Source organism: Rhea pennata, chromosome 1 (genome assembly GCF_028389875.1).
Source record: "Rhea pennata isolate bPtePen1 chromosome 1, bPtePen1.pri, whole genome shotgun sequence".
NCBI classification, from domain to species: Eukaryota; Metazoa; Chordata; class Aves; order Rheiformes; family Rheidae; genus Rhea; species Rhea pennata.
In genome coordinates, this window is record NC_084663.1 from 32,456,342 (window position 1) to 32,479,433 (window position 23,092).

General features: G+C 41.7%; 1 protein-coding gene across 5 annotated transcripts in view; it reads right to left on the reverse strand.

Annotated features, from left to right (window-relative positions):
- Positions 1 to 368: 368 nt before the first annotated feature.
- The window catches only part of PRICKLE1 (prickle planar cell polarity protein 1), a 72,706-nt gene continuing 49,982 nt past the window's right edge, over positions 369 to 23,092 (reverse strand). Inside the window, exons 1-9 of one of the 5 annotated variants that reach the window (XM_062583685.1) lie at positions 15,332 to 15,358; positions 13,379 to 13,433; positions 9,991 to 10,179; positions 7,625 to 7,738; positions 6,683 to 6,820; positions 5,982 to 6,185; positions 5,238 to 5,424; positions 4,221 to 5,084; positions 369 to 2,867 (exon numbers count right to left, since the gene is read on the reverse strand). In XM_062583685.1, the coding sequence (XP_062439669.1) occupies positions 2,011 to 2,867; positions 4,221 to 5,084; positions 5,238 to 5,424; positions 5,982 to 6,185; positions 6,683 to 6,820; positions 7,625 to 7,738; positions 9,991 to 10,122 (2,496 nt within the window). In that variant the 5' untranslated portion in view covers positions 10,123 to 10,179; positions 13,379 to 13,433; positions 15,332 to 15,358 and the 3' untranslated portion in view covers positions 369 to 2,010. Of the gene's footprint in view, positions 2,868 to 4,220; positions 5,085 to 5,237; positions 5,425 to 5,981; positions 6,186 to 6,682; positions 6,821 to 7,624; positions 7,739 to 9,990; positions 10,180 to 13,378; positions 13,434 to 15,331; positions 15,359 to 17,077; positions 17,109 to 17,361; positions 17,432 to 23,092 lie in introns of those variants that run through there. The other 4 variants (XM_062583666.1, XM_062583694.1, XM_062583703.1 and 1 more) reach the window with 4 other exon arrangements.

Here is a 23,092-nt window from a genome sequence, read left to right on the forward strand (position 1 = left end):
ATATATGTATGTGAAACTTGTTTGTACTAGAAAAACTACTACTGTGGTGAATACTGGGTCTGGGAATACAGGAACTTTTGCTTATTTTTCCCTGAGAAATGTAAGCAAGTAACTGCTACTTTGATTTTATCCACAGCAACTGTTTCGTTTTCTTTCCTGTGAGCAATTATCCATGTGCCCATCCCTCACTTCTAGCTGCCTGTATTTCAAGGCACTTTATATCCTCAAGAGTTACAAGCATGGTTGCCAGACATTTCTGTAAGAAATGTGTTATTTTGTTAATTACCTTTGAGGTGGTTAAAAAGCTTGAGCATTTACTAGTTTTATTGGCAGAGGTCACTCTTTACTCAAGTAACAAATTTCTGCCCTGTATTTAAAACATTGAGTTTATTGTAACTCATATGTGGAGCAGGAGATACATTAAGTTAAAATAACTTCTGAGATTATCTACTACTTTATAAAAGGGTCTTTTTGCCACAGTTGCATGCTAAAACCACCAAGCACCTCTATTCCTTTAAGCAGGCTGCAGTCAGACATTCTTATTGGGAAAGGAGGGAAATAACAACAAAACTACATCCACCGAAGTTGCATCTTTGTTGTACAGCTATAGTCCATGTTTGTGTGGTTTTTACATTTATATAGTTTACATTTTGCTTGACCCATAAATAACACTTGCAAGATTAAAAGGGCCATAGTTTAGACAGTATTTACATAGCCCCACCATGCATACAGAGCTTTTAATACCTAGTAAACAAAATTAAGATGTCTTACACTAAACATTTTTAAACATTCTTAAACTTAAAACCCCTGACTACAACACAAGCGATATTTCATCCATGATGCTGCTGTTAAACTCCTAACAAATCTAGCTTGATTGATAGTGTAACAAACTTTTTCAAATTCAGGGATATAAAAATATTCAGCTTTTAAAATTTTAACTGTACAGTATGTACATTAGTATTTGCACTGTTAAATTATGAATACACTTTAGCCTATGAAATACTACATTATAAATATCAATGTTTTCAATTTAGAACTGTAGCTAATACATTTTAAAACCTGTATAATGCATTTCAAAGGACAGATATGGAGCCTAATCCTTTAAGCCCTTATGAAAATATTTGTTACATAAGTAGATTCATTGACTTAAATGGTGTTGCATGCCTGAGCGAAGGATTCCAGCATTTGTACTCTACTCTTTCAACGCTGTTGGGGTGGGGAAGCCACAGGAGGGGACACAAAAAGCATCACTGTTCAGTGGCAGTTGCAACTAGATTTATACCCATCAGATCCAACTTCATTCACTTCTAAAATATCTGAATTATCATCTTTCTTCAGCAGGCAAAACAAAATCCTTACATGGTCAGAATTCTTAAAAAGTAGAGGGAAAAACATGAAAATTTAAGTCAGTTACTGCTGCTTTAGGATGTATCAAGGCTTCAAGCATTTCAACTATCACATCTGATTTTTGCCTCCTTAATAGAGGACTCTCTGGAAAAGCAGCATTTTCCCAAATAAAATAAGTTCCAGTTTTCGTAGAGAAACTTCTAGGAGGAAAAATGAGCTTTATCACTGGAAAAGGGGCATAGTGTAGAGCCTTTGTTTTCAAGGAGAGAAAAGGAAAGTCAAAGACCACCTGTATGGGTAAAACTACAGTACATGACAGACAGTTTTATTTATTGATTTTTGTTGAATACCTTCTGTCAGATTAACTAAGCATAAGTGAGCAGTGAGCACAAAGTAAGTGTCTACAAAATGTATCAGAACTGCAGTAACAGTATTTTGACAGCTGAAATATTATAAACCTAGCAATATCTGAGCAGATCATCATTTGGCATAGTGACATTTCTGAATGTTATTTTTACAACGTAAACTCTGATGGGGTTATCATTTACACTGGCAAAGCATTAAGAACCTTAGCAACTTGCCTAAGTACAATTATTAATATAAAAAGATGTGGTTCAAACTGTAGGTATAGAATTGATTGGTCTTTCCAACTGTTAGAAGAAATTAAGAAATTATGCAATTTTTTCCTTTGTGTCCCCTCTTCTTCTTTGATTTGGTTGTCCTTTGTCCAAACTGAGAACTAGATAATGCAGTAGTTGGACCAGAAAGGTCATCTGTGTAGTATGGATATCTCAGTGATCGTGGCTGGGGAATTGGCTGTCCTAAAAAATATCCTTCCTCTTCAGAATCAGATGAGGAGGATGAAGTCGAACACCAAGAGTCATCTTCGTCACCATATAATCCAAAGAACTTATCAACCATTTGATTTCGCAATGCGTAATCAGAAGTAGCATGGCCATACTGTCCATACAGCTCTGCATTTTGAATATATGCCTGAATCTCACGTGAGCTTTTATTTTGAATGAATTTTTCATGATCCTGGGGAGAGTAAAAGCGAAATCTCTCTTTTGCAGAGCATCTTCTTTCTGCAGCCAAGTTAAGTGCATTATCTGAACGAGATTTCCTACTTCTTCTACGATGATGATGAGGCCGATTTCCACGTTCTTCAAAATGGTACACACGCCTGCGAGTCCTTTCACTCATTGGAGGTTGTCTAATTTCAACATTCTCGTAACTTCCATTATCAATAACATCATCTGAAAACTTTACTTGCTGTGGTCTTGACTGGGATTTAGATCTTCTCAGTACAGGCATATGCACTGGCTTTTCCTCTGGTGACACCTTTTCCTGACACAGTTCTGAGCTCAGACTCTTCAAGGACTCTGTGCTCCGATGGAGCATTGAAGAATTCAGAGTTCCCATGTTGCTCATTTTCTCACAGTCCTCTACCTCTAGTTCCTGGAAAGCTTGCAAGGAATAGAGAGATGGCCGTGGCTTGCCTTCTCCATCCATTGAAGCCCCTGTGGTGGGAGTGGAGAGGGCAGGAAAATGAGAATGAGAGGAGTTTCAGAGAGAGAAGTATTATAATGAACAATGGGTTAGCGGCACAGAAGAACAAGCATTGTTGATTTTTTTTTAATTACAAAGAGGCTTTATAATATCCAAAAAAAAGTTTTTTTACTTAAAATATTTATGTATTACTCTGATCACCAGAGCTAGCTAACGTAAGGATGTCAAGATGGGAAGAAGGTCAATAAGTTTAAAATATTTTAACTGCTCTAACACACATACAAATATGCTTCTAAGAGAAAGAATTATTTAAAAATATTCTACAATCCATGCTTGCCATTTTTAAGGCTAAAATATTTCATATTTCTGGTAATGCTAAATTCAGTATTCCAGCTATTTCTACAGGAAAGCCAGGCCTCTTTCTCTCAGAGAAGGATCCTTACACTCAAGGCATCACCAACAGTTACCAAGCCTGCTTAACTTCTGGTTGTGTCCTATGACCCTTCAACTCTCACCACAGTAACTGTCTCCCCATGTCATTCCCACGTGCAATACGTCTAGTTCCTCCTTCCCCCTCATACCCGCCAAACCTAGCTCCCTTCAGTAGGTCCTTGTTTACTGCAGCATACGGCTGGTCCTGAGCTACACAAATAGCTGCAGTAATTCAACATTACAGAAGGAAAGGAATGGAAGATTAGGATAAAACTTTTAAAATTGGTCTCTCATACCCAACTCAGGGCAGTAGGAGTGGGAAAGGGAGGTTAAGTAATACACATGCTGCGTATCTGACTTTTGTCATTTTGGCTAATTTCAATCAAATTTGACAAGAGGTTTGCAAAAGTAGATTATCAGTGTCTCTTTAATCAATGAGCAAAGCTAATCTCCTAAACCACATTTCCTAAGGCTCGAAGCTTACCATCTTCTCAGATTTTCTGCATATTCTTACAGGAAATTACCTGAAGCATTTGTAGTGTGTCATTTAGTATTATTTTAGTATATAATGGAACTTCTTGTACTTAACATATGGAATTGTTAAACAATAGCACAAACAAGTCTTAATTTACTTGAAGTAGTAGTTTGTTCATAACAAATACATAGCACAGAATCATTCTTATTCTGTTTAACATTATGGAGGGTTTCATTATAAGCAAAGGAAAGAGCTATGCAGTCTTAATAATTTAAATAGCAGAATTTTATCTTGTAAAAGAACGTGCTTGATAAAAGCTATCATTTCATTTACAGGCATCGCTTGCTACCAAAGCTTTTTAAAAACTGTAAATACAAGAAGTCTTAATTCAAAATATTACAACATACATGCTTTGGTTGACCTTTCTCTCAGAACCACTTGATTCTTCCCCCATTACCTGTTATATTAGACAAAGCCAAAGAATCCATTGAGTCTCGGACACTTTGTTCTTGCTGTTTCAGATCAGATAAACACTCCAGTGAACCTTCATACCATGGTGTTTGGTCATGTTTGTATCCTGTAGCCCCATGTTCCATGTCTAACTCCTGGATTTTTCTGCTGCTGGCAGGGCCTGGATGGCTGCCATATGCAGAGTCACCCAAGCCATCCTGCGACTGGGCCCAATACATGTCTGGCTGATACTTTTTACTTGCCAGGCTTGGATTATTTTTTTTCAAGTCCAACTTGCTCTTGACCATGCTATCAGAAATCCAGTGTTCACTTGATCTAATGTCTACTTCAGCTGGCTGCTGGAAGAGGCTTTTATCACCAAACTTCAGAAGAAGTTGAGTCATGTAGTCTTCATGTTCAGCCCATTCTTCAGGGTCTTCAGGCATTTCTTGCTCTACTCTTCCTTTCCAGAAGTCTTCATTAACAAAGCCTGCCCCTTGCCTTGAAAGGCTTAAGTCATCTAGCTTACGGGAAAGAGTATCATCAGCGTTGCCTGAAAGACCAGGAAATTTGTAATTGAGGGCTGGTGACAAGAGGAGAGACTGGCGGCACTGATCAGCTGACCGGCTGCTTTTTCCCATACGAATGCTCCTCCTAGAGTCTCTTGATCGAGCAGACTGAAATGCAGAATCAGAAGAGTCGGAGGCATGAACATCCTCACCCAAGCTGCAGGTTTTTGAGCAATAAATCTGACCTTGCTTTGGAAGGAAGGGGCAACCAAGCAAAGAAGTCTTGCACTGAGCACAGGAAAAGCAAGTCTCTGTGGCATGCCAGTGCTGTCCATCATAGGTCATCTGAGCATGGTCAACACCTAGAAAGGGGAAAAAAGTAATGCTTTGGGTACTCTTGAAGAACTTACTTGCACAATCCAACATTTGAATTGTGAAATTGGCTTATAGACTGGCACATAAATTGGCTTTCATTTAATTTTAAGTAAGTTTAATACTTAAAAAGGATTATTTACCAATGTGTTCCCCACAGGTCTCACAGTATTCTGCATAGAGAGATTCAAAACAGTTACAGCAGAACGGTCTCCCATCTTTCATGATGTATCTCTGTCCACCCAGGATCGTTTCGCACTCAAGGCAACAGAAGTGTTTCATGTGCCAGTGGCGACCCTCAGCTTCTGTACACTCGTCAGCAAAAATGATCTTCAAAAAATAAAAGCAAACTTTTAGTTAAGTGGCCAAAACCTCACCTTAGGACACAGAGCAAGTAAAGTATCCAGTTTGTACAGTTAACAGACCAAATTTTATTTAGCTGCATTTTGAATACAAAGATAGAAACAAAAATCTTCCGTGGCACTCTAAATCTTTTTTTCAAAACAACAAAGAATTAAGAAAAACTACACTTTGTTAAAAAAAAAACCAACCAACCAAACAAACAAAAAAAACCCATAAGAACCTGAACAATTCAAAAGGCTGCTATTATGAGGGCATCCTGGAATATTTGTACAGATCCTTTTTCTGATTCAGTCTACAAGATTCAATTATAGCTACAAACAGGTATGCATTTACTAAATACCATCATATTGCTTGCAACATTGCTGGTTTTACAATAAATGAAGCAACTCTCAGCTTTCAAACATCCATGCACCACAGTACTGCTTAAAGGGATGCATCTGAAGCTAATAATTGGCCAAAGAAGCGATGCAGTTTGTTAACTGAGCAATAACAGATTTGTAGATTGACATAAAATGTAAATTTACCTCATCACAGGCTGAACATCGAGGTTTAAGAAGTTCAGCGTGGTGTCTGCCACAGTGAATTTTTCCATCTTGGTAGAAGTAGATTAGGTCAACGAGAAGCTCATTACATGTGAAGCATACAAAACATGATGGATGCCAGCACACACCAGGCCCAGCTCTTGAGGCAAAGACTGCAACCTCACCACCGTTTACTTTTGTACCACACTAGGAACAAAATCGGAAAGTGAACATACGTCCCATCCCAGACAACTGGCCTCAGACACACACTTAAGCTAAGTTCAAAACACCAAACTCAGTACACAGTTTTTATTCCAAAATTTTGACAAAAGGGAAAAAATATTCTCAATCTTGGGATAGACAAATTCTGTTCATCAATAAAACTTTTATGATTAGAAGTATTTTATACATAGAAATAATTATACATTATGCCTGTTTTTCTTGTGTACTTGTTTTAATACGAGTCAGATGCAGTTTTTTGGAGTAGGAAATATATCAAATATTCAGTACACTCCTAGTATCAAAAGTTGTGTTCTGTTTAAGCAAGCACTACCTACATTATATTTATGTGCAGTTTTAATATTCTAATTTTTTTTCCCCAGAGCTCAGGCATAGACAGAGATAAGCCCACATTTAATATCAAGATACTGAAGTCTTAAATTATTCATCCTGCTAGTTCGCCTATGGCACTAGTAGTATATTACCTGTTCACAAACTGCATGCATCACTGCTCTTGAGAGCAGTTTGATAGTGCCTCTCCCGAGTGCCTCCTTTTTGCGCTGAGAACTAAACATCTGCAATTCCTTCTTTTCTTCTTCACTTAAAGATTGACAGTATCTCACCTTCCACAAAAAAAACCCCACAGAAATTATTATTATTTGAGAATCTTATTATCTAAAATACCAGTGCATATATGTTATTAAACTTTTCCAATTTGTCTTCTCTACAGTCTTCTAGTTAATATGGCACAATACAAGCCTAGTATTTTGCATTACAGGAAAAAAAAAAAATAAAGATACCAAATTAAGAAGCAGTCTAGGCAGAAAATAGTATTCTAAAAAGCCAAACCAAAAGCTGTTGCTATCCTAAAATAATTGAATGAAGCTAAATCAGATACATCCATAACAGAGTCATTTAGATTTATGGTTACAATCCCACAATTAAACGAAGTATTGCAGTATATGCAAAATCTTAAGTACTGACACCCCCACCTTCCTGCTCTCCCCCAAAGGGTTTGTTTGTTATTTCCACTTCTACCCCAAATTACACTGCATATCTGAGATGCAAAGCTTTTACTATCACAAAGCATCCTTTTTGTGCGCTACAATGAAATTCCAGGAATTTTAGGTTCCTGGTAATTGGTGGGTGGCTGCAAACACTATAAAACCAACTTGTGTGAAGTTTATTGCAGTGACACCAGCCTTCCAAACAAGAAAAGGCAGTGTCCTTCCAGACAGCTCTTATCTGGGCACAAGTGAAATGCACAGCTAAACAAGGGCCTCAGTGTACACACCATGCTGTTTTACAGGTTAGATGCCATTACAAGCAATATTTTAGGCTTGTCATAAATACACAGGTAGGTAATTCTCCGTGTAAAAGAAGCAAGACCCAAATCGTGACCATCCACCTGCAAGTTCCGTATTTACCTCATTATCGTGGGGTGGCAACTGATACAGAAGTTGTTTAATTCTGTGTTTCTCCCCAGGGCTGTTAATGTAAGGGACCTTGTCCTCTGGCAAACAGGCAAAATACAGCTGTACCTGAATAGGCGATAGGTAGAATTCAGACCAAGTAACACATATCACCCAAACGCTCTAAGAGTCCTTCAGCTACTGTTTTATCTCAAGTCTTATTTACAAAGGAAAAAGGGATATGCTACATCACACCCGTGACAGGATTTGTGCTGAAAATAGGAGACTCAGACGAACTAGCTTAGCAAACCTGAATTGCCTGTGATAGAGCTAGCACCCAGCTGCTGAATTGCTTCTCTGGAATGCAATTTGCAGTGACAATTAGGGGTATCATAAATTATGCACATTTAATGTTCTCATTATTCCCACCCTCTTCAGGGCTGGTCAACAAGCCTGTTGAAATTCCAAGTTCCCTTCTGCAATTTACCACACAAGGAATGAAGCTTTCCAGAAAACAGCCACTATATAAACAAATTTAATTTGCTCTGTGCATTTTACACGTCGTTGAGACAAAAGCTGTTTTGTAGCCTCCTGCTGATCAGGTTCATCCCAAGCATCAGCTTTCATTGCTTCCATGTGAGCTTTGGTAAGAAGACAGAAACACCCCTCCCTTGGGAGGAGGCTAGATCCAGCCACATTTCAATCAGACACAAATTAACTACGAAATTTTCATGGGCTGCACACACATTCTAAACCTATTTGAAAATATTTTTAGATCAATCTCCACTAATTTTTTTCAGAAGAAAATTATGACAGGAAAACCGTAATGAATGCTATGACAAAGCCCAATGGCAAAAAATATTTTTGTGGAACAGCTACAGATTTATTGTTTTTCCTATGCAGTTTCCAGCTTGTCACAAGGCCTGGGGCTGTAAATAAGACCTGACTATTGGCAAAAATATTTCTTGCCATCCAGATTTAAATAATGCTCAGGTCAACAGCTTATTACTGTGCAAGACAGATGAAAAAAAGGCAGTAATCAGTCACTTGACTCAGGAAGCAATCAAAATTATATGGGAAAGCTTGTACAGAACATTATTTGGCTTTAATTTATCCAAAATCTAAACATCAAAAGTCTACACTAAGCTCAATTATTGCTGATTGCATTTCAAGAAGCTGCAGGAAAAGCTAACAACATGCAGTATGAGAAGCTTTTAAAGACACTTTTTACCCATTCTTCAAGTTTATTACACTGTTTTCAAAATGCCTCTATTCTTCCTGGAAAAGAATCTTTAGTAGCTAGAATATGAGGATATTTTACTCAATTTAATTAATTGTTCTGGTTAAATGTTAATGCTGTTTTGCTTTTACCTCAGATTCATGGGGATTCTTATATATGCCCAAGTAAGTGATAAAAATAATTTTACTAAAAATAACCAAAAATGAAACAATTTGCCATTCCTCCAACTTGCTACTTTATACATGATTTAAAAAAATATCTCTATATAGCAAAAAGGCACATCCTTTGTGCTTTCGTAACTATGGACTGTATTAGCTGATGAGCTGAATGAGAGTTGCTCTCGCTCCTTTAAGAGAAAAGTTACTCTATTCACTTCACACTGAAGTTCAGTTTCTGAATATTATTGAACACACAGCTTCAGTATAATTGCAAGTTCATTCAAGGAAATTATTGGAGTTTCATTTTAATCACGCAGAGTAACTTTCTCATTGACAATTTAACTTGTATTTCCATTAGCATTATGTTCTAATGGATAAAGAAGAAAGGGAAAAGGGAGAAAGGAACAGCCCAACCAACCCTCAAGCCACAAGTGTCATCTCCAGCAAATGTACAAGAGAAATCCTGGCATGGCATACAGCAAACATGCAGCTATTTAAACAAATGTAAAATACGTTAGTAATTGCTACAATGACAGAATAATTTCATTTCTGTGTGCTATAGTAACATTCATTTTTCTAGATGTCAAATCCCTAGTTATTTAGGCAAAGGGTTGTACAAAACCAGTTAAGTATGGACCAAGTAATACAATGCCACGAGGTATGCCATGAGCTTTAATTTAACCAAATAACTTATTTCAAAGAGAAAGTGTTTTCTATGCTGTGTTGACTCTACACTATATACTTGTATGACATATTTATTGAAAAATCTTCATTAAAAATTCATTTTTTGAAATATAAATTCCTGAATGACCAAGATTAAGCTCCCTTATGACCATCTTACTGCAATAGGAAGCAACAGAAGAAGTTTTAAGAATATACATAAGACTCGTCTACATAATATACATAAGACGTTCTGCAGGGTATCACTCACTGAGACAGTTCTTATTAGGGTTGTTTTAGAAGTAAAAAGCCACAGTTTATACCTGTTCTGGTCTAAGGCCTGGTGGGACCCAGGCATATTCTTCCAAGGCACAGCCCGAGTCGTCATCAGATGTTGAGCTTCGCTGACACCCAAAAGCAAGACTGTTTGCTTTGGGCTCCATTTCCAATGGCATAACGTAAGTGTGAAGTGTTAAATATTTATTTCAGCTGCAGTTCATCAAGCAATTGATCTGGAGGAAGAGATTACCAGAGCGTTAATTAATTTGAACACGCATAACTGTTGGTGTAAGTAATCTTACAACAGTTTAATATTCCTTGTGTTGCACAGAATACATAGTTATTGCAGTATCATTACAACTTGCGACAATCAAAAACAAGAAGGAAAAGAAAACTAGACACATACCCTCACATTTAGTAACCAACATATATTTCAATATTAACACTTGTTATCTTTTGCACTTCTGCTTATTTTGAAGCATTGCAGCTTAAGGAAAGACTCACGTTGAGCAGATAATAAAACGAATGACATGAGTGCTTTTTGAAGTCGCTGCCAAACTAGCAACACAGAAGACATTAAAACAGCTTGTCCAAAACTAAAGGAATTCTTGGGGAAAGACAGTTGTGTAATTAGCATCCTATTTTTAAAAAGGTAGTCAATAAAGCGAGCTAGGAAAGTCTGTTAGATTCTTCTGAGAACTTTGTTTCAGCTGTATCACAGCAGAAGGGCGTTGGTTCCACTAAATATCTGAAATCCAATTATGTCAGACTAAGCTCTGTAAAATACATTACGATTGTTCTGTTAATTTAAAACCTTACAGGGACATGCTTCCTCTGATTCATGAAGGCTACGAAGTTTAGTATCAGTGAGACCATTTTGAGCCAAAACTGGCAAAGAAGGTTCTCATCAAGATCTATAATACAGGTCTTTAATTGCACAACGTTAAGATAGATGTTTTACACTCATTCTAACAGAAGTTCCTAGGAAATTCTGAATAGGAATTTCAGTGAAATACAGATCACTACCAAATCCAAGGAGGATATATTTTACCATAACTGACATCCTGGTCATCTGGGGTTAGAAACAGGCATTACAAATTGGCGATACATGTTCCCTGTTTCATGCAATTCTTCACCTATTCATCCAAATATAGATGCCACTTTATCTGTGCTAGATTTGGGCTGTAGGCCAGCTGTAGAAAATTTTCATCACCTTGACATATAAGCTTGCTGCTGGGTCTAAAGGGGAGAGCAATCTAAAAAACTCCTAGCTCATTTCACATTACAAGTCTCATCACCACCATATTAGAAAAATTAAGTTCCTGCTAGAGCATAGGTGGAAGAAAAGTTTAAGATGTCGGACTAACTATTCTGCTTGTTACACAACAGGAGGTTCTCCTTCAGGAGAGGCATGAGGTACTGGTTAGTGCCAGACACTGTTTATTCAGTACAGCATTCCTCATGTAAACCCAAAATTGCTCAATGACAAGCAGCCATATGCACATAAAGAGGAAAGAAGAAAAACGCCTCACAGAAATGACAATATTTAGTATTACACATTCTATCCCTGTTTTCAAAACATGTATACATTCCCACATCCAATAAAAAGAGATAGAACTTAATTATTCCTACTGAGATAGTTCTCAAAATTTTTAACTTAAAGATTTTTGTTAACTTCAAAACCAGCACATATCAAACAAGAAGTTTTGGAATAATGTAGATGCCAATGCACTATCATTGCACTGCATAGCTGCACTATAATAAAAAATTTATTCATTTGTTTCTCAAGTAAGCCTGCCAACCTCCTCTAAGAACAGTGTATTTCTACAAAGCTTGACAGAAGTCAGACAAACTTCTAAAAATCTTACTCTGGTTGAATAGTTGAAGGCTGGCAGAACAACTTTTTACACAGAATCACAGAATGATTGAGATTGGAAGGGACCTTTAGAGATCATCTAGTCCAACCTCCCTGTTCAAGCAGGGTCACCTAGAGCGTGTTGCACAGGATTGTGTCCAGACAGCTTTTGAGTATTTCCAGAGAAGGAGACTCCACAACTTCTCTGGGCAACCTGGTGCCCGTCCTCAGCCACCCTCAGAGTACAATAATTTTTCCTTATGATCAAATAGACCTGCCTGTGTTTCAGTCTGTCCCCACTTCCTCTTGTCTTGTCACTGGGCACTACTGAAAACAGTCCGGCCCGATTCTCTTTACATGTTCCCTTCAGATTTTTAAATGCATTGGTAAGATCCCCTCACTCTTCTTCAAGCTGAAGAGTCCCAGCTCTCTCAGCTTCTCCTCATACGAGAGATATTCCAACCCCTTAATTATCTTAGCAGCTCTTCACTGGACTCGCTTCAGTAGCAACATGTCTCTCTTGTACTGGAGAGGCCAGAACTGGACATGGTGCTCCAGATGTGGCCTCCCCAGTGCTGAGTGTGTGTGTGTGTGGGGAGGAAATCATCTCCATCAACCTGCTGGCAACACTCTTCCTAACGCACCCTGGATACCAGTGGCCTTCTTGGCCACAAGGGCACATTGGTGGCTCATGATCACTTTGTTGTCCATCAGGACTCTCAGGACCTTCTCCTTTCCAGCAGGTCAGCCTCATCCTACATTGGTACATGGGGTTATTCCTCCCTAGTCCAGGACTCTGCACCTGCCCTTATTGAACCTCATGAGGTTCCTCTCTGCCCATCTCTCCAGCCTGTCCAGGTCCCTCTGAATGGCAGCACAGCCCTCAGGTGTATCAGCCACTCCTCCCAGTTTGGTATCATCAGCAAACTTGCTGAGGAGGCACTCTGTCCCCTCATCCAGGTCAGTGATGAAAAAGCTGAACACGGCTGGACCCACTATTTACTAGTCTTCAACTAGACTTTGTGCCACTGAGCACAACCCTCTGAACCCTGTCTTTTAGCCAGTTTGACTTTACAGAGATTGTAATTTGGTGAATTAAAGGAAGGCAAGGAAAAGAACTCCTGTATTTGCTATTTTGCATATTAACAGCACTCAAGACAGGTAGATTGTATCTTTGTTAATTAATACATGCAACTTCACTTCATCCTACGAGACGTTTTCCTCATTTCCTCTTCTACTGTTTAGAAGTTGACCTTTTAAAGCAATCATTTTCAAGAGGTATAAACCACTTGTGGTTAGATAGCTAGTTGAAGCCAAAGCCATCAGTACACATTCATTGTCAACGAACACACAGCATTAATTCCACTGCCTTATTTGCTACTAGAAAAGCAAGTGACAAGAAGGCAAGGATAATATACTGAAAAAATACTATGAATTGAATTAATGCTCAATCTTGAATATTTGAGGTATAAAGACAAACATCCTGGTGCACACTAGAGTCTCAGAATTAATTTCCTTCAGAAACAGATTTTAAGATAACAACATATGATACAAAACTGCTTCCCCTCTCCACGTACCAGTAAAAACGAAGTGAACCATCAGGTATGTTTTGTCGTTATTGTTTCTGCAAAACTAGGGGAAAAGGAGAGATAAATGAATACCAGAATAGAGTTGGAAAATCACCGCTAACAAAGAAAAGTAGTGCTCACTGTGCAGGAGGACTGTGATGCTGAAGTAGCACCTTGTATCCCACCTCACGTATGCCAAAGTAAGTCTGAAGTATAAAATCACCCTTGACCCTTGATTGCAATCAGTATTACTGAGAAGCCCAAGTCCTTTCTCAGATGATCTTAGCAGTAAATGAACTGTTTCACAGTTTCCCTTTAGAATAAAGTAGATTGTTTGTTTTACAATAAAGATTTCAGCTGGTTAGCGACACTAAGTGGGTATTACCAATTCTAATGTCACTGTGTCATAAAAAATTGCACTGATCAAACAGCTGCTTTTCAAGAACTGATTCCTGCCCTACAACCGACAGATAAAAGGAGTCACAAGATGAGACACCTGTGTCAAAGTTTCACCAGGCAGCCCTATATGAGCTGCACCATAGGATGGCAAACTTAGCCTAAGGGACACATTCAGCTCCGCCACTTCTGAAACGCTCCAACAAGGTGTACCTGTGACTTGTTAACATGATATTCAAAAACATGTCAAGTAATGGATTAGTTGTTTAATCTCAATTGTTCAAAAACCTCTCTCTAAGATCAAAAATTAACTGCTCTGGCTTACTTTCTCCACTTGAAAGAAAAGAGGAAGAAAACATTTCAGAATGAACATATATTAACTTTTCTGAGGATTTTTGAATCCTAAAGTTACATGCTACTACTACCTAGTACCAACAATGCTTAGTAATGTTAGGATTTCAAGTATGCCAAAGATACACAAATGCAGGAGAGCTGCCTAATTCCAGAAGAAGACAAGGCATTGATAAGAGAGACCATGCTGCTTTTCCACCAAGAATGATCCTGTCTGGGTCAACAATTTTACATATTTATTTCAGACATCCAGTTCTCCTGCTCTAACAAGAGAAAAAACAGACATCATAGGCCCACTGGCCCTCTAAGAGGGAGCAGGTTGAAAGTACGGGTGGAGCAGAATAAAGGAAAAATACACCTTACTTCAAAACCACATAACAAAACCGTACAATCTGGGTGCTCCTCTCCAAATAAGGGAACCAGAAGCATTTAAAAGTGAGGCTCATAAATCTCAACGAACTGAGATTACTCAAAGGACAGCATTCACTTAAAAAAAAATTACCATAGTGCTCAGACTAAGTCAACAAGAAATTAACTGACCATGCATTGCATATCAATATTCCAAATATTGTGGTCTTACTGAGCGTGAAGTTTCTAAAAACAGTACAGCTTAACAGCAAGCTATCTGCAGAACCATTTTAACAATTACTTGTTTAGAAGTTCTTCTTCCTGCTGCTCAAGTGTGATTTGGTTTGCATTATAAAACTGCAGAGTTCAGGAGACTTCCTCCCCACCCCCCAACTGCACTCATCTTCAAAGTGACCTGTTTAAAATGATTACATCCTAAGGAGGACTCAGACGAACATAAACAACAGCTGAAAAAATAAATGATTTGTGAGGGATGATTAGAAAGGAGGTTTTTCTACTCATGCCATGACATCCCCAAAATACAGCAAGTGTTTTTTGTTTTGCTTTTTTAAAGTCTATACAACGTTTTGAAGTTTCGCCTCTGTTTGTGCTATCTCACAAATAAAGCTTCATAGCCTACCAGGAGCTATTTCGCTGGCAGCTTGACATCTATGAATCACATAATTGAATCAAACAACTAAATTTGATTTTAAAATGCAAAGCAATTAATACATTTTTCCACAGCAATATTAAAATGACCATATATGATAAAATTCCCAGAGGTCAGAAATAAAGACAAACTGCACTCCTAATTAAAAATCCACTGGTACATTAAAAAAAAAGAAAGAAAAAAAAAACCTGTCATACTCAAAGCAAAGCTATTGCTGACTCCAGTATGGAGGTTATCCTTATGCTAGGTTTTCCAGCTCGCTGATTATGTCCCACCGTCACCTCTGACCAGAAAGAAGAGGTCATGATTTGTGAGCGCAGTTAGACAAACATCTCCTTGCCCATCCCCTGCTGTTTTACTCTGTCCTGCAGGGCAAATTGTTTAACAACTTTTTTGTTAGAATGCTTGTTAACAAGGCTATAGGGGATACAAGATGCATATCACATGCACCCATTCACAATGAAGGCCCAAGGAGTTAAGATTATCATGGCCAGCCCATTCACCTGCTTATTTAACCCCTAATGCACAGTAACTAAGTTAGAAGAGGAAGGGTGTGGTACAGCAATAAAGCACCATAAAATAAGGATTAATAATTTAGAGATCTATTACAAGACATAATACACAAACAATCAGAAAGTCCTATTCCCCAGCCAGAATATGAGTAATATATTCCCAAGCAGTACTTGACAGCTCTGTATTTCAGAAACTTGAATCCAAATGTGGATAATAGAATTAGGACCAGCCCTACCACACAGCAACCTCTTCAGCTGCTGAATTCATTTACTAATATCCAAAGAGCTGGGGGGAAGGAAGGAAGCAAGCTTGTGTAGCTCAACATTCAACAGATTTTAGATGGACCCAAGAAGACAAGAACTTAAAAAAAAAAAAAAAAAGTAAGTCCATGCGCAATGACCAACAGAAGAGTTAACGTGTCTTCTCCTCCTCTCGCACTGTAGGCCAAAGCTCACTTTCCCAACTGGAAGTCTAACAATTCTTTTCATGGTATTTTCTTTCCACGAATAATGCCTCCTGATACCGCAAAGACAGACTACTTAAAATTAACAAAAGGAGGAAGCACTGTGACAAAGCATTCCCCCCACGCCAAAACATCTTACTCGGATGTATTATGTTTGGCGCTGTATCGAGCCAGCAGAAACGCAAGCGCATGTTGTGGTTAGGCAAGAACCAAAGCCGCAGCCGAAGCAGCCGCGTCCCAGTGAATCTTTTTCTCCCCTCTCGCCGTAAGAGGGTGCCCAGATTTAGAAACCAAATCTGGCCTTTACAGTCTCCCATTGATTTTTGTAATTCTATTTTAAACAGCAGCCAGACTTTACTCCAGTGTACACATATACTCAGGTTTCACCCCGTCACCTGTTGGCTCCTGAACAACACCCTTCTTTGTTAGGGCTTACAGCCCTCATTTGAGACAAGTTTCCAGAGAAAACACTTCAAGAAAGTGTTCGATAAGTCGCAAGACTGGAGCTGTAAAAACAAAATTCCGCGCATAGCCCGCTTCACCCTGACAGATAAGTTTAAGCACACAAGCTCATCTCGGCAGAGCAGGGCGCGCCGCCTCCCGCGGCCGAGCCCCCGCGCACGGGGGCTTCTGCCCACCGCAGCGTCACGGCGCCGCGTCCCCCAGCACGGGGCAGCGCTCCCGGCCCAGCCGAGACGGGCACCAGCCGGGACGAGGCACCAGCATCTAATCAGTCTCTCTCACAAGCAAGCCGAGCGCTTAAGCAGATGCAAGAAACTGCAAATTACCGCTTTAAGAAATAATAATGGTAATAACAACAGCGGGGCGCAGAGGCAGGAGACGCCAAGCCGGCAGAGGAGAGCAGCCCGGGCGCCCCTGCCCCGGCCGCCCCGACCCCGCTCCCCCTCGCTGCACTTGCTACGTTAAACCGAGCCCCTTTCCGCCACGGCTTTAAACGGCAACAGACCCGGCGAAGCGTCCGGCAGCTCCCCGGCTCCGGCGGGGGAGGCGGCGGGACCCCGGCAGGCGCCGAGCTGCGGCGCGGCGGCGGAGCACCCACCGCGGCGAGCTGCTCCCCTCGGGCCGCGGCTGCCCGGGCGGCTCCGCGCCCCGCGCAGGAAGGGGGCGGCCGCGGGGGCTCGGCCTGCCCCTGCGACCCACGCGCGCCGCCCCCCGCCGCGGGCCGAGCGCGGACCCCCGCCCTGCCCCGGGCCGTCTCCCCCGCCGCGGCGCGGCGCCTCCCTCGCCTACCTCCGCGCCCGCGGCCCCGCTCCGCTCCGCGCCAGCATCGCGCCCCGCGGCTCCTCCCGGCGCTCCGCGGCCGCGGGCGGGCACAGGCGCCGCGCAGGAACCGCTCCCCGCGGCGAGCGCGCGCTCCGGGGCTGCCGCAGGACACCGGGAGGGCGGCCCGGCGCCGGCCCCGCTACGCCGAGCGTCTGCAAAGCCGGGGCCGCGACGAGCGCGTTTTAACGACGGCTCTTTTGTGGCCGTTTATACTCGACATCGGTTTCCCACCCCGCCCTCCGCTGTGCTGCGAGCCTCCCGCCCCCAGGCCCGACGGCCGAGCAGCACCTCGCCGGCCCCGGGCCCGCCGGAGCCGCCAGCAGCCCCCGAAGCCCACCAGGCTGCGGGCAGGGAGCTCGGGTCAGCCCGCGCGAGAGAAAGGCAACATGAAGCGCCAGTTACATCACGGAACGGCCCCGACCTGGGCTAGCGCTTACCACTGGCAACCCTCCCCACCGACAGCCCCACGGCAGGGTGCCCAGGCCTTGTCCGCAGGCCTGAGCGCCCTCTCTCCCCACCCCCAAAAACCATGCCACCACCACCACCGCTGACTGAGTGACTTCTGTACTGCCTTGAGCAAGAAGCATTGGTGCTCTCCCAGGTGAAGGGAAGGCAGAGAAACGTTCCTCAGATTTAAAAGCAAAACAAAAAACGAAAAAAAAAAAAAAAGAAAGAAAAAACCCACAGGGGAATTAAGGCCTCCAAGAAGAACAGGAAACCAGTTGATCGCTATGCATTAAAATATCTGAACCAAAGGAGCATGACAGACAGCGGTCTGTAATTGCCTTTATAGGCATGCCTTGAGTGAGAAAGAGGCATCCAAGCCCAGGCATATTCATAGAAGTGTAATATCCACATCACCCGGCTACCAAGACATTTTTTGAATACTTCTAGACAAACAACTGTCAACTACAACCTAGGGTAGAGTGTCACTATAAAAAGTAACCAGAAAGGATCTCCCTTGCAGTACGCTGTTTGCTGCACACAGGCTTCTGCACGCAGCTGAACAATGAGCTCTATTGTAAGTTTAAGGATTAAAACTAGACAAACACGTCGCTGTAAATAGCTTAGTAAAATGAACAGCCCACCAGTCGCACTCTGGCCCGTGGCATTGCTGCTCGCTGAAGTGCCAAAGAGCGCAGATGAAGAAAAAATACATTGGCATTTATTGGAAAGCTGAGCTCAGAGCCGCGCGGGTGAAGCCTACATGGCTTTCGTGCTGGTCAGACAACGGTACTGCTACGGCGGGCACGCCTGGCCAGCTGCCAGCCTCAATTCCATCTTCGACAATAAATTTTCAAACAGGGAGGAACCACGGACATGGTTGTCACTTTTACTTCCTCGGCATTTGAAAGGTGTAGCCTTTCCTCCAGCTTTGACCAAAAAAAGCTCCGAAAGCCAGTTTGTTTGGCTTCAAAGACTGGTAGGCAGTTTCCTCTACAGGGCTGTGAATTTAACCGTGAACACCTAGGTCAAATTTCCTCTTTCCTCTTTCATGCCGTTCTTTGTTTCCCTTGGGAAGTCATTATCAAAGGTAATTTATTAGCGCTGTATCTCTGGGTCAAAGCAGCACCACCGCTTGCTCGTGGGCAGCAGGAATCGAGTCACCGAGCTCCCCGGGCTGCCGCTTCCCAGCCTGGCGCCGCCGTCTGCGCAAGACCGCAGGCCCGGAGGCGGCTGCGGAGCCGCCAGGCCGAGCCAGGCCGGCGTCCGAAGGTCTCGCACCTTGGGGTGGCTGGCTGCCCAGTCTGTTGTATGGGCCCCTGATGAAGAGTTGGCAGGCTCTTAACGCCTCCTACAAGGATTAAATCTGAACGAGACAGACTCCATCCCCAGGGTGCTGAGGGGAGGCAACCAGGGCTGAACGGCACCATTGTCATGGAGGGCAGAGGTGCTTGGAGCGCTGCCCTGTCACGGTCCGCACCCCTGGGTGCATGGGGTGCACAGCCTGGCCCTCCGCATGTAAAATCCTAAACTCCAGGCAGACCCTAAGGGGGCAGACCCTAATCTCAATCTGGCCTGAAAAAGCCTTCAGCCTCTTCCCAGACACACTCCTCCCTTGCAGCGGCACATCCGCAGAGCTGGTTATTATCGCGAGGCACAGCCAGAGACAGAAATGCGTCCTGAAGGACCAATACGGCATTAGATCCTGGGCTACCTGGTCTAAAGCTGCAAAGCCTATTGTGGATTAACAACATTAAAAACAATTTATCAGCTACAACTGATCTCCATCACTAAGTGACTGAGCCTTGAGATATGTCATGAGACCTTCAAATTATGCAATTCATTGCTTAAACTGTGGTGAGTGACAAACAGGAGCAGCAGTCCTCACTTCTGCTGCAAGCAGGAGAGGCACAGTGCTGAGCATAGTCACAGCACTAGCACAGCAACCCCTGGCAGCCAGAGCTCTTGCAGTGGCAGGCCCACGAGGACCTCCCAACTGTACAGAAATCAAAGATGGCAAAGGAGCATCAACATATTATCTAACTCCAGTTCTGGCAGAATAAACACTCTTCACTCTTCCTCATTTTCTTCCTTGGTGCTGATAAACGAATAGGCAATTGACTGGATGCCCATACAGAACCATCCCCATGAAATCAAAGCTGCAAACTATGGCTCCTGCAGTGAAACTAATTGCTGAAATTCAAGCAAATTAACCAACCACAATTCTTCTGCACCCCATTTCACTTTCATAAGTAATTTCATTGGTTGTGTTACCATGATTTCTAAACTACTAAGTTGCTATGAGGTCAACGTTGGCATATCACTTGCATGCACTAGAGCTTTTGTCAGAGCTTTTGTCAGTGTTAGCTTTACAAGATGCAGACTGCTTCTATTCTATTTGTTGGACTGAACAGACCCCATCTGGTGGCCAGCTGAACATCTGCCAATTCCATTCATCATTAATCAAAAATGGAAGTGTCAGGAATAATGCTTATTCTCCCCCCTACATTAAATAAAAATTTGCATATCTTGTCTACTCTTTTTTCAGGGGTGCTTGACCTATTCTTAGTTGTTCTTCAAAATTAGGACTCGCCATGTCTGCATAGCATGTTACTAAAAGGAGACAATCTCATTTGCGACTTTGGTAACACAACCAACTTAATGTCTACAGATAACAACTTCACAAAGTCTTCTAACCTAAAGCCTGCTAAAGCCACTGAGGAGACATTTACTGATCTTACTGGGTAGACAAACTGTTCCCAATCTTTCTATTTCACTGACATTAAAGTGTTTGAGGGTGTGTAGAGATAGCTGCCTGGAATGTATTTTTCCTGGATTTTCCTGACTCACGCACAAGAGTTTTGTTCTGGGCAGTGCACTTACAGTTTATCAGGCCAAAAACAACCGTTGTGATCTTCTAGCCTGAACCCATGTACACAATGTGGCCATAAGTTTTTCCTAAAATTACCGTCTGCGTGAATGAGACATTTGATTTTGATTTAAAAATATCAGCAATGAAAAAACAACTATGAACCTTGTTAAATTCTTTCAAGTAGTCAATTGTTTCTTTTTCTTCTTCTTTTTTTTTTAATCTTAGATTGCTGTGTTTCAGTGCTTAAGCATTGTATCATGTTGTAGCCTTGAATGTTAGGCTAAAGAGTCAACTATCGTAACTCCCCCTAGGCATTTGCAAATTGTGAAAGTCATTTCTTAACTATTTCTTCGATTTAAGCACCGGCCACAAGAACAAATGCGTTACCACGATTTATTTTTTCCTCTCAGCAAGACAGCAATACATACGCTTTATCTTAAGCATGACCTATGCTAAAAAAGTTGTCTCAAAAAAAAGAAGGGTACTAACTCCCCCCCCCCCCCAAAAAAAAAAAAAAAAAAAAAAAAAAAAAAGAGAGATAGACAAGCACAAACCTAGGGGCCCTTTAAGGCACGTTCCACATTCTTGACTATGGCTGGGTAGATAGAGCTCATTCTTCAAACAACTGGATGATTCAAGGATCTGTAATGGATATGGAACCTTTTGCCCTAAGGTATTAGCAGTTTTAGACTAGGTAACAACTTTCATTTACTACTGACCATGCCATGGGTGTTCTGTGGCCTGTAAGAAATTTGTTAAGAGTATCAGTTTGGTTTCACAGTTCGCAATTATCCACATCACAGAACATCCCTTGAGATAACACTAGTAATTGCTACCTTTGTTGGCAGTCACAGAAGAGAGACCAAGGAGCAGAGAACGAATTAACCTCTTGTGCTTTAGAGGCAGTTTTCCTTGGTAGGATAGTGGCATAACACCCACTTCTCAAGCTTGATTAGTTCTACGGATAAACAGAGGAGTTCACCCTCTAAATCATCACCCTTTAATGATCACCACCTTCACTCCATGAGTTTTAATTAAAACATCATCTCATCTGTTCATTTAAGAAAAAATGTGTGAATCAGCTATGAAAGGTGAAAAGATGTAGTAAGGTAAGAAGTAAGAAGGGGAGCTAGAACAACAACAACAACAACAATCTGTGACTAAATTTCAGAGAAGTCTGTGAGAAAGCTATTCAAAATTAACCAGGTTCCATGTTATGAAATGAAACAAACCACGAAACAATTTGCATCTTTCTGACGGTACAGAAAGTCTCCAAGGAACAGGAACTACAAATACCCTCTAAAAGGTTATTCACAAATGAAAGTCTGGGCCTGACAAACGCAGGTATGCACTTGAGGAATTTTAGGAAAGACCACCAGACCATACGTGATCCTGACTACAGGCTAAACAGCACATAGCTCTAGGATGTTTCTACACCATTAAGATCCTTCTTGCCTTCACTGACCTCTCATCTATACAGAGAACATACATACTAAGAGTTAGGGATGCAGTTCCATGACAGTCTCAGCTGATTCAAGCAGAAACTCAACTTAGTGAAAAAAAAATGCTGGTTTAGATACCTGGACCAGCCAGTATTATCACACAGGAAAAACAGTACTAACTAGTATCAGCCTGGATTGTTGTAGAACTACGGGCTCAGTTGTCAGCCTCACTCCCCCTCTCTTCTCTGACAAAACTGGGAGCTGATGGCCCAAGAAACAAAAGGCCCTTGCTCAGCCACTGCATAAGTGGGTGGCCTCCAGGACCACTATATGTGATGTTCACAAATGCAAATAAAATTTAAACATTTTAGACTTCTTGATCCCACCAGGCATCCACCTGTATTTAAGCATTTTGTTGAATCTGGCCCCGGGTCTCTTCCCAGATTAAGAGCACAAGTGTAGAAGTGCACTTCTGGAGGTAAGAACACTGCACAATTTTACTGATTTTATAAAAATATACATATATATATGCATGCACATCTCATTAGGAGACAACTGACATAAACTGGATGCCTTTGAAGCAAAGCTAAAGTCCTGAAGGACCCATAATGGGCCACCAAAGTAAAGTCATTCCCCTCTGTGTCACTGCGCACCTACAGGCCCAGGTTCCTCATACCTTCCCTGCTCAATACTGTTTCCACTTGCCCCACCTCCTATGCCTTCCAGTGTGGCTCCACTGACCTCCTAGGAGATGTCTATCATTTTAAGATGACGAGGCAGCTAAGGAACTGTGTTAGCTCCTCTTCCACTGCTGTATCTCCCTTCCCAGTTTGCCTCCAACTGCCTGCAAGCAGGCTGCCTCTCCCCCTCACACTGCTATCAGCACTAGCGGCAAGCTGCCTGCTCGTAGGCTAGGGGAGAGCGAGATAAGCAGTGATAA